The sequence below is a fragment of the Denticeps clupeoides genome, chromosome 1, assembly GCF_900700375.1.
Source record: "Denticeps clupeoides chromosome 1, fDenClu1.1, whole genome shotgun sequence".
Lineage (NCBI taxonomy): Eukaryota > Metazoa > Chordata > Actinopteri > Clupeiformes > Denticipitidae > Denticeps > Denticeps clupeoides.
Window position 1 is genome coordinate 20179483 of NC_041707.1, and position 11430 is coordinate 20190912.

General features: G+C 44.4%; 1 protein-coding gene across 1 annotated transcript; it reads right to left on the reverse strand.

Annotated features, from left to right (window-relative positions):
- Positions 1–162: 162 nt before the first annotated feature.
- On the reverse strand, positions 163–7880 carry entpd5a (ectonucleoside triphosphate diphosphohydrolase 5a). Its single transcript, XM_028972110.1, has 13 exons — positions 7289–7880; positions 6621–6700; positions 6025–6168; positions 5494–5569; positions 4983–5018; positions 4436–4524; positions 4113–4192; positions 3956–4017; positions 3771–3872; positions 2417–2560; positions 2163–2219; positions 1236–1351; positions 163–1148 (listed from the first exon to the last, which is right to left on the reverse strand). The coding sequence occupies exons 1-13, from the start codon at positions 7635–7637 to the stop codon at positions 1065–1067; spliced, it is 1419 nt and encodes a 472-aa protein (XP_028827943.1). The 5' UTR covers positions 7638–7880; the 3' UTR covers positions 163–1064.
- Between the last annotated feature and the right edge of the window lie 3550 nt (positions 7881–11430).

Below are 11430 nucleotides of genomic sequence, written 5' to 3' on the forward strand. Positions count from 1 at the left end.
AAAATGTGACATGCCAAGTTGAGAGTTTTTAAATTGGGTTCTGTAGCCTTCTATAACGCTGATACTTAAATGCTGAATGCAGTGAATAACTTGAAATGAATTTTACCACAATCCATCAGCCTATAGAAAATATCAAATGAATATTCCCACTTTTAACCTGCATAGCTTTTAGTTTTGTTTTATTTTTAACATGTTATACACATACAGCATAGTCATACAGATCTTTTACTGTCTTTACATATTTGCATTTACATTGCACTGACCAGTCAACATAAAAAAGCCAGCAGAAGTTTTGCCTTACCATGACACAAGCAGTATAGAATGATTTATATATTTCAGGTCTCAGATATCAGCATGGGACAGAGTGTTTATGGATTACATATATAGTTTAAAGCAAAAATCAGCATCGCCGCTACACAAATATATATATATATATATATATATACATTGAAGTGTAATTTACATAATTCAGAGTAAAAGTTAAAACTTTCAAGATACAAACAGTATAAGAAGGTTAAAAGAAACTAATTATGCTGGTTTGCACAAAATGCATGTAATACATATAAAATACATCAGGAAATAATACTTTTACAAAAAGTCATATTTCACAAAGATCAACAGTGCTCGCACAAATAGCCATGAACTTGTCTCGTTTTTTTTTTTTTTTTGTTTGCATATGAAATTTAAAATGCCGTTATTACCTGAGTAAGTGAAGCGATGGGGAAACTGCTCAACTGCACCTGAATATCCTCATCGATTGAACATGATAGCCATACCCTGTTCCAGTTAACCATACTCCAGCAATTATATTAAACTGAAGCACAACATAACAGTATGCGAGAAAACTGCCATACATGTGACACTTTTTTTTTTTTTTTTTTTTCAGGTTAGACATACAGTAGAAACAGCCATGTGGCTTTGCTGACGTTACAAAAATATAGTGATTTCTCTCTGTCAAAAAGGTCAACAAGTGATGGAGGAAGATGTGCTGGAACAGAGGGGTCGGTGGTGATGGAACAGCAGGTCTGGACTCAGCAGAGCGGGCCGACGGTCTCGCTTGTGCCTTAGTGAATATTCAGGTTGTGCAAGTGATCAAAGGTGGCGCCCAGGGCCCAGCTCGTCTCTACATTGTTCACCTTCTTTGTGAGCTACAGTAGAGAAGAACAACAAATATGACCTCAGTTAGGCTCTCCAGCTACTCAACCACTTTTTAATTGTGCGCTCAGGTAACTCACCTGTAGTACTGTACTGTCTTTGAACCCAAAGCCCTCTTTCAGTAGGCAGGTGATGTATGTCATGTCCATGCACAAGAAGGGGTTGATTGCTCTGTATTTGGTCATTTTGTTGCACACTGTTGGAAAAAAAAAAAAAACCCAAGTGCATTTAGCAGCGGAGCCAAAAAGGTGTCACATCCCCTAAAGTTTTGCTTTTGCTCTAACTGACTGGACAATGGGGGTGTGTGAAGAGCTACGTAGAGTCATAGGGTCTGCACATGCCTGCCAAGCCACAGGGGGGGCTGATGCCAAGCAAACAGTCACAGGGTGCTCCCTGTGTCTTGCCCCGCTGGCTGGCTGGCTGTGTGTGTGTGCGCACGTGCACAAGCTCAAGCTCCAGGTCTACCTCTCGTGCCAAACATGGGCCTGTGCAACAGTGTTCTCACTGAGCAAACAGAGCTTACATAAGGCACCGGTGCACCTGATACAGCGATTAAATGTGGTGCAGCCAGGACCTCAGCTCTTCCACGCACTCCAGTAAATCAGCCAAAACGTCATAACTGCCACGTTACTTTGCTCTCAAACATAAATGTCAAATACTGTCTGGGCAAACATGGTCTGTGTGTCTGTGCACGCTGAGTGACACTTGAGCACGTGTACCACTTTTCGCATGTTCGTGTTGCCTGGCCGCATGAAAACTGCACAGAAAGTGCCTGGTGAGGTCAGGGGGGGGCACAGACTGGCCGGAGTGTTCGTGTTTGTGAAGGATCGGGGTGTGCTTTTGCAGGAAGGACCTGTGGCGATAGGGTTGTCGTTTTGGGAAGCTTGTGTGATTGTTAGTGGTCTCGCAAATGCAAATAAGCACAGGGAGTTTATGTTTGCACATAGCGGACTGTACAAATCGAACAGAGAGAAGAAAATCTGGAGTCCAGAGGTGGCAGGTCTCACCTTCCTTGGCCCTCTTCTTGAAATCCCTGACTTCGACAACACCACCCCGAGTGCCATCTGGAAATGGGATAAAGACAACATGGAATTTAATTATACAGTTTCCTAACTCTGAGATGTAGGCTTTTGGGATAACCCATGGATCAGATGTGCAAACCCCAAGAACAAATTGAGAAAATTGAGTTATCTAATGAGGGAGTAGCATTTAAAACCCTAGTACACATGTTAGAGAAGAAACAGACATAACGTCCACTTACCAATCAGACCTGACTCCACAGCTCTGTCATAATAGTAGGAGAACGCAAAGAAGACGCTGTTGCCTTTCACCTCAAAAGGTTGGTGGATAATGCCCTTCACTACTCGCATCACTTCATGGTAGCAAAGCTTGTAGCCGGCATAGCCTGCAAACAATCGAATCCCTGATAAGCTATAGCCAATGGGAGCACAGCACACAGGACAACAGAAAGGGGCGGGGGCACACCATATATCCTGCTTGGCCAAAAAAATCATTTCTGTACATATATGCATTTTTTTGTTTGTTTGTAGTGCTGAATCTTTTAGTTATTCCATAAAATGTTTTATTTAGTAATGGTATGGCTATCATTTAAATATTTAAAAAGTCAGACTAGCAATATTTAGTTCAAATATTTCTGTATAACATTATGTTAGTGTGGGAAAAGTGATGTTCTCCTGGGAAACCTTTGTATGGAGTCGCCCACTCAACATTATCTTGGCCAATCCCAAAACTTAAGCACAGGGTGACAGTAATTAAGAAATTTTAAAGCAGTTCAGAGAGTTCAGCCTCCCAAAACCAACACACAGTGGAATTCAAAGGTAATTATAATCACAAGGCCAAGCTGGAAAGGCAGCCATTTCAAAGGCATGTTGAAGGCCACTGTTTATAGCACTGTGACAAACAAAAAAGCACGGGGATGAAGAACACAGAATGTGCCGTGTAATATTACTGATGCTTAAATCGTTTTTGTTCACATGATAGGTCTACGGTGAGACACCCCTTCTGGAGTCACCATATAGTAGAGAGCCAAGAGAAGTCTTAATGAATTCAAGGACCCTGAGGTTAAAAATAAAAAAACAAAAAAAAACCTGTTCTGACATGAGCAGCTCTTAGCTGTGCATGACCACATAATTGTGAGCGCTCCGTATCAAGCCCCTTGTTAGATTTTGTAAAAGAAGGCAGAACAGGGTGAAGGGAAAATTCCATGCGTGTGACCTAACCAGTATCTTTTGGCTACATGATTGTGGTAAGAGAGGGCTGCATTATCTGGGGAGTGAACCAACAATTTTCATTTCTCTTAAATACAGCATTTGCTGCTGTATTATTGCTCAAGCATCTGCCAGGAGGCGGAGGATTACACCAGACGAGTGGTGTAAGCCTCCCCGGAGCTTGCCAATTACCTTTGAGTCAAGATGACAGCCGAATGAAGTCAGTTCCACTCAAATACCGCATGCAGTGTTAACTTAATTGATAGCTATTGTTCCACCTACTGTCCCACTAACATAAACTACAAAGCCCGTTTCTTCCCATTAATGTCACAGCTGAAATACTGCCAGAAGATTGTGGGGGACTTTTTGGGCCGTGTGGGTTCTTACCATCTGGAATCCCGCTGACTTTGTATGTGAGGTCCCCAAAGGTGCAGTCTTCTCTGAACTTCTTTGGCAGGCACGAACTTGTGAAAACCTTCCAGTCGAGACCTGAGCACAGTTTACCAAGTCATTACCGAATGCACATTCACGGCATGGATTCATGGAAATTATGAGGGAATTCCACTCATTACCATCAGCACCGAGGGCACCAAGAGTGGCCAGTCGTGCTGCAACAATCCCATTGCCTAAGTAGCTGCAGAAACAGGTTCAACACATGCCACAGATCAGTACACATGAGTCCAATCTTGAGTCCAATCATGAGTAAATATTCCTGAGCTAGCCATTTACCTGTGGGTGTACAGCTCGTATGTGTCGTTGAACATGTCGAATCTGGCTATGTAGCTGGGCGGGGCCGTCATCACAGTTTTCTTGGTGAGGAGAGAGGTCACAAGTCAGCAGTTGCAAGTGTCTATTATAAATCTGCTGATCTCTCTCACTTCTGCAGAGTTGCATTCATTCTCCGAGCATGTGATTGTGGCGGAAGGTACTATAGCATGAGTTCTTAGGATGGAAATGTTGACATTTATCAACGCATTACTGGTACGAGTGTACAACTAATTTCATCTAGAGTAAGGATTCACAGCATTTTTCTTTATTTTTTTTTAACCAACCTTAGACTTTGGCAGAAAAGTGATCTGGGTGGAGCCTCCACCCAAGTCCAAGATGCCCACTGTCTTCTTCGTCTTGGCATACAGGTGGCCTGAAAATACGCACCCAGTCAAGTAAGCCAGCATACTTTGTGCAACCAGAGGAGAAAAAAAAGGTGCAAGACAATACTGAACGCTACCCGGTCTATCTATATCCTGGGTTACCGGCAGATGCAACAGGGCGTCATTCTCACAGGTTTTAACAGTGCAGGCATGTGGAGCCTCATGGCCAACATGAGCAGAGTGGGCCCTTTGTTTGGGGCTGCTAATGGGGGAATAAACTGCGTTCCTGCGTCTTCCACACCAGTACAACGTGGGAAATGTGCGGCAGGGAGACTGCAGATGGTAAGAGGTGAGTCATGTTGGGAGACTGGCATGGCTTTACTCTGTTTGTGTGTGTGTGTGTGTGTGTGTGTGTGTGTGTGTGTGTGTGTGTGTTTGCATGTTCCCACCCAGCCCGACCCAGAGCAGTTTGCACCAACGTAGCAAAACACGAGTGGCGTCTCCTCACCTGTCAAGAAGTTTACAGTCACCCACGCCAAGATGCCTGCAGACGAAAGGCAAGAGGGAGAACGAAAGAACACAGACCTGTGAGATTTCCCTGCTTACTGTTTGCCTTCCAGTAGGATTTTACAGAGGTAATTTATAAGGTCATTCATATAAACAGGAGAGCGAGGATACATAGCAAGCAGCCTAAACATGATGAGCCAAGCTGAAACGCTACAACTCTAAGCTTTGAATCATTTAGTCCGAGATCTGGGGCGTGAACAATTTGTGTCTTGAAGCAACAAAGGACTCATACGTGATTGTGCATCTGGCAAAATAATAAATGTACAAGGTCATTCAATGCCTGGGCGTGGGAGGCCCTTTCAGACATGGTCAGTTCATTTAGCCACACTTTTAAATCACAGACTTTTATGCCCCGTTCACCGCAATCCACAGACACCTTCAACACCTGCTGCCAACGCAGGGCAATTTAAAATGAATTACTGTCTGTCGGCAAAATTGCAATGAATTCCTACCTTCATTTGTGCCATTCATGATGGACACACTGTCGCTTGGCACAAAGAACGGGGATTCATCAAAGACCTCTTTAACCTGTGGACAGAATAATATATTCATTCAGGTTGGGGCTTAGCCACTCTTGTCTTTAAATGAAACCCCAGCTGTGGACAAAATGTTTTATTGGTTTCTGGTGTCTTTTCTGATTTCTTGACCTATCTGACCAGAAACGTGCTGGATGAGGTACCGAGTGGATGCTGAATCTGTCTCAAGGCAATATTGTCTCAGGCTGGCGCAGGAGGGGGAGCATAAAACCACAAGGGTGGCTTGTGTGGCCACACGAAATACAATAATTCAAAACACAGCCTTCCCCTACCCAGCCACTTCAGACAGCCTCAGAACAGCTGCTCCTGCTGCCTCTCCAGATCCACCGTCTGGATTTTCTCACCCAGTCCAACACTTTGTGGTCATCAGTTCCCCTCCGCCCTGCCATTTTTGCTAGATTGGTGGGCTTGTCAGACACAATACAAAAAAATGAAAAATGGTCTCACCTCATCCAAGAGGGCTTTCGCTTTCTCAGGGGGCAGCAGCCGAAGGCCAGCGGTGGCTTTCAGAACTACAGGGGTATGTGGCCACTCTGGTTTGGGGATAGTCTTCTTAGCCACCCTCAGCAGTAGCCGGATGGTCTCCCCACCCTTGGGAAGATCAAACAAAACATGAATTCTGGTGGATAATGTCTTCACCTTCATAGATCTTTAAATGCACTGCCTTCAATACCAGCAGAGTTCCATAAGGCTATATTTTTGTCAGCTTGCCACTTGGTGGTTGCATAGTTGAGGAACTAACCCAGCAGCAGTGCAGCAGTCGGAAAAATCAACTGTCATTACACGGCCATCACCAGACTGGAAAAGTATATAGAGTTCCATGAAAATGACTGAGGCAGCAAAGTTAAAATGATGTTTTGTGGATGGTCTGGCATGCCGGCCTCATACTTGTGTCTGAATGAAAGTTCAAAGCTCTGTGAGCTAACTCGGATCCGCTATTATCACACGATTCCACATGGAAAATGACTACAGTTTCACTTCTGCGACCTGTCAGGAAAAAGGCGCAGTAGTGGTTCATAATTTCCCTGGAAAATTGAACTTACCTCTTCTGGCTTATCTGCATATGCAGAGAGTCCCGGCTTGACAGCGTGGTACATCTCATTGTCCAGCACTGGAAGTCCAACTGAAAGAGAAAGGGAGAATTCTGTAATATCTGTTGCCACAAATGAGACATTATAATGTGGTCTCCATCAGAAATGATTATTTATGCAAATGGCAATTCACTCTATTTAGCAATAAAAAAAGTAACTGTGCTTTTAACTCCAGATGAAAACCGCTGGTGTTCTCCAGACGGACAAATGATCAGTTTTGGTGTCTCCTGGCTTGAAGTTTCTATCATTAACGGGAATGACCTGTCTGAGACACAGTACAGTAGTTTTTTCCGGCAGAGACAAGACGAATGGCAGACGGCTGTTTATATATTAGATGACTGTCTGTTTAAAGCGTTTAAAGTGGAATTGGAGGCTGAATTGACACTGACTCCACTGCACATGCCTCTCAGTTTCTTCCACCCACTCGTTCAGCTCCTGTGTGCTTTTTGCACCACACAGCGAATGACCCCACTGCAAACTCAGAGGCTGCGGAGACTCGCACGTGTTCCAGGAGGCAGAAGCTGTGAGCTTTAGGCTTTTAGAGAAGAAGAAGTGGCGAGAAGGCAGGCGAGTCCGCATTTGACAGGGGACCCTGAGAAAGGAGAAGACAGAAAACATACCTGGATCCTTCTGGATGAATTTGTAGATGTGAATGCGGGTGCCGGTGCTGCCTGCGTCAAACATAACCCCATAGAAAACTCGGCTGGCGTTGATGGGCCGGTGTCCTTCAAGGGCCCCGGAAACCTCAGGCACCCCGGATATCTCAGGTCCCCCCGACACCTCCGGTGCATGAGTTTCTGGTGGCAGCTGGTTGTCCATGTTGGTGTGCCGCCTGGGAGCTCGATGGCTGGGAACGTGGGTGTTGGCGTGCGGGCTGTACATGTGGCGGCCGTAGTACGTCGCCTCCACCATGACGAGCCCCGCCAGAGCCCACATGGATGCCAGGAGCAGGAACATCTGCTGAGCCATGCTTTCTGTTTCAGACGCCGGCACAGTGGAGGAAGAGGACAGGGAGTTCACGCAGCCGCCTGCTGCCTTTCGAAAAGCAGAGGAGAAGACAAGTGGCGTGCCTGGTGTTTTTCAGAGAGGGAAGACGCTCGCTTCTTGTGTGGTGAGGTACCGGCACAGAGGAACCACAGAGATGCAGAGATGGGAGCCTGCAAAGGAGGTTACAGAGAGAGAGAGAGAGAGAGAGAGAGCGAGTGGATACACAAGCACACTCAGATCTGACTGGTCATCTCTTTACAGTATATAAAGACATAAGGGCTTGGCATGGGGCCACATCAAGCAAAGCCATCCTCCAATCCAGTAAGGTTCCATCACTAGTCCCACAGAAGTCCCCCCTCCTTTGGGGAGAGAGAGAGGAAAAAAAAAAAACTGCATTTCAAATACCTGCTAAGCAGCATTTTTTTCCTCTGGGAGGGCATGGCTTAGCTACAACTTCAAAAAAAGAAGAAGAAGAAAGGCAGAGAGGATATATTGAGACTTCAAAACAGGTTGGCTTTGCAGAAAACTTGAGCAGCGGCCTTAAAATACGTTTTATGAGAGTACTTAATTAAAACGTACAGGCTCGCTTGCTGCGCCTCTCGGATTCTTTTGCTCTCACAAGCATCACAGACTTTCTCTCACGTTCCTCAATTTTGGCTTGCTTTCCGAAATGCAAGTGAAGTAGTAAAAAACATTTTTAGGCATCGATCTATGTACATCAATACAGAGCCACAGCCAATTAGACAATGGCCAAACATACACATCCACATAAACACACTTATTTATTTTTGATTCTCAATATATGCCCCCACACATGTATATATGTAATGTAGATATAACAGGTCACAAACATGTTAATTCATAATTTGTGTCTTTTGTTTCATGCCAGTCTTTAAAAGAGACGTATAAAGAGGTCTGATTTATTGCAAGACTTAGTGGTAAAGTTATAAAGCAACGTTATAATCATTAAAACAAAATGCTTAAGCAGAGTGTCAGGCAGAGGCTGAAAATATGAGTCACGGTGAGCCTGCGTGCCGCCTGCTGCATTTATCCACCTGACCCCACAGCTCCAGGCTGGGGCTGTAAAAAGCCAGTGCCCCAGTGACAATAACGTATGTAGCCTGCCCTACTGAATTTGATCAAACTCTCTGCCTGGTGTGAATTTAAGAATAATGCTGAGCCACACAAGCATGTATCTGCAAACTCATGTTATTCTCCAACTGGCATAAATAGTTGTGTGCAAAAGAAAAAATAATAATCTCACACCCACTCATCCTCGCAACAGCCACAAGCTTCCCTATCTTAGGGGGTAGGTTTGAGCTAAAGGAATGAAAAATATGAGTGGTTTTCTGTTAGGTGGGTGGTTGCCCTGGCTGAGCTTCATCAGCTTTCCCCGTTTCTCTCACTGAGGAACAGAACCAAGTCTGATCTGCGCATCTGCCGGGCGTCTCCACCCTTTTTCACTGACATTCCCATACCCCCACCATGTGGCAATGATCCACCGAGCAGATCCGATGAGTTTCGTGAACTTCTGAAGCATGCCAGCTCACCCGGGTCGTGTCACCATAACCTGTGTTTTTCTTTTTCTCTCTCACTCTCTCTTTCTCTTGCTACAAATCAAAGCGGTTTACCGCACATGCAGGATAAGAATGGCTTATGCTGACGTCGCCTGTGCTTCCCGACCGGACGGAGGCTGGAGTGGGACTGGTGGGGGCGTAGGTCCAGAAGCGGGGCCTTTTAGAGGTGCACAGGGAGGAGAGGAGGGCCACAGAGAGGGCACAGGGGAGTGGACTAGGGTGGAGTTTTGGCATCCCTATCCTGGGACACTCACCCGAGCGGCACAACTGTTCCAACGTTGTAATTTTAGACTAAAAATATTGCACTTTCTTTCCTCCTTCACCCCCCCCCCCCCCCCCTCACCCCCACCCCATTTTGAAATGCTGTGGCTTTCTCTTTTTTTCTACCCTGTGGTTCTCTCTGCTTCCATGCCATCAGACAGTTTAGAGGGATGCCCCTGGTCTGCCATGGCTATTGCATTATATCCTGTGTGTAAAAAGACGCCGGCCCAGGGACCATAAAATGTTACTCATTCTGCAAAACACCCCAATATCCTGCCTGCTGCCTCCGTCCAAGTCATCCCAATCATTTCACATAGCGTCCCAATAGTGTTTGTTGTCAGCAGTTATGACGCACACTTGGACAGAAAAATGTTGCTGCAGCTGCAGTCAGCGCCATTGTTTTGTTTTCATTTTTAAACCTGACAGACGTGCTTGGAGAGGCGCGCTTAGTAATTATGTTCACACATAACTGCAGACAGTCACTGACAGAGTAGTCAGCAGGTCCATGGGAAAGGACAACAGCAAATAAACGGTGTTTACGAAGTGAGACAAGGCAATTATAGCGCTGTACCTTCCTGATGCAAGGTCTGAAGTGTGAGGTCTGACAAATTCCGAGACATCCAAGATGGAAACCCATGCAAAACATGCACAATGTCTGGATTCTGTTCGTCTGGATTCTATCATACTGATTTGCACATTTTTATTTATTTTTTTATTCTTGAAACCTTTTGCTTCTTTGATCCACGTGCACATGCAATTTTATGTGATGCCATTGGTTTGAAATTTGTGGCATGTGATTAAAACCAAGTAAATCCATGCTTCCAGGAGAACTGCCCAGATGTGCTATGGAGAAAGCATGAACCTTTTCATTATAATAAATGACTAATTTAAAAAATTGTAAAGCTATTCATTTTTTAATCTCTCAGTCATCCAATCCAACCAGGTTTAAATGTAGACCCCCAACCTGCATTAATTCTGCCAGTGAACAGAGATATAAGCTTAGTTAGTTACACCCCAACATTTTATAATAAACTATTTTTGAGGGGTATTTTGTAGAATTCCTCTGGACCTGGAAAAAAAGCTTGGGAACTGCTTGACTAGAGGCATGCACTACAAGGGTGGTTTGTCCCCTTTTTATGTTATCCTTGATTGTACCTGATTTGGCCTTGAAAGCCATACAGTTTTTTAGTTGCCTGCTCTGTTGAGGACGACAAAAGGCCAAATTAACCAATCAGCAAGGATGTCTTGAATAGTAAAACACAAGGAATGATAAAGGTGTTGCACTGAAATGCTCTTTGTGTTCACTACACTGTATGTGTATTCCTGTATACCTGCCAGGTACGAGTGGAAGCACCAGACCAGAAATTCCCTTGGTTGGGGTTATGGAAACACTAAATGTGTGTAACTGAGCTTGTTCTTGGACAAACTTTGCTGCCCACTTCTGGTCCTAAAATGCCACAGTTTTTCCAGCACATCCTGGCTTAGTGGTAAAGGGACTGTTTAATCTATTAATGCAATACTATTCACATCAGTTTTATATAGTTAGACTAACATTCCAAACTCTTTCCACCAGTGAAGTTTCCACTTGTAGTATTTTAAGTTTCATGTGTTGGTTTTATGTCCTTTATGTCATTAAAGAGAGAGAAAGAGGAAGAGAGCAAAGAAGAGAAGTCAACAAATTGCAATTAGGTTGTTTTAACATTTGCGTCATTTAAGGTTTCTGTTTGGTTTAATGCTAATCAATGCTAAACTTTTACAAAGTAACAATAAAGTTTGAGATATTTAATCAGTTGGTGGGCAGGTGCCACGCCCTGGGTGGGTAAAAGAAAAAGCTGTAATAGAAAAGGTTTAAGTGGTAGAAAACCGTTTCTCATTATTTCAACTTCCAGTTAAAGTACCCAGATATGTCAGCACAGGTGCATGTAAGAATAGTTCGC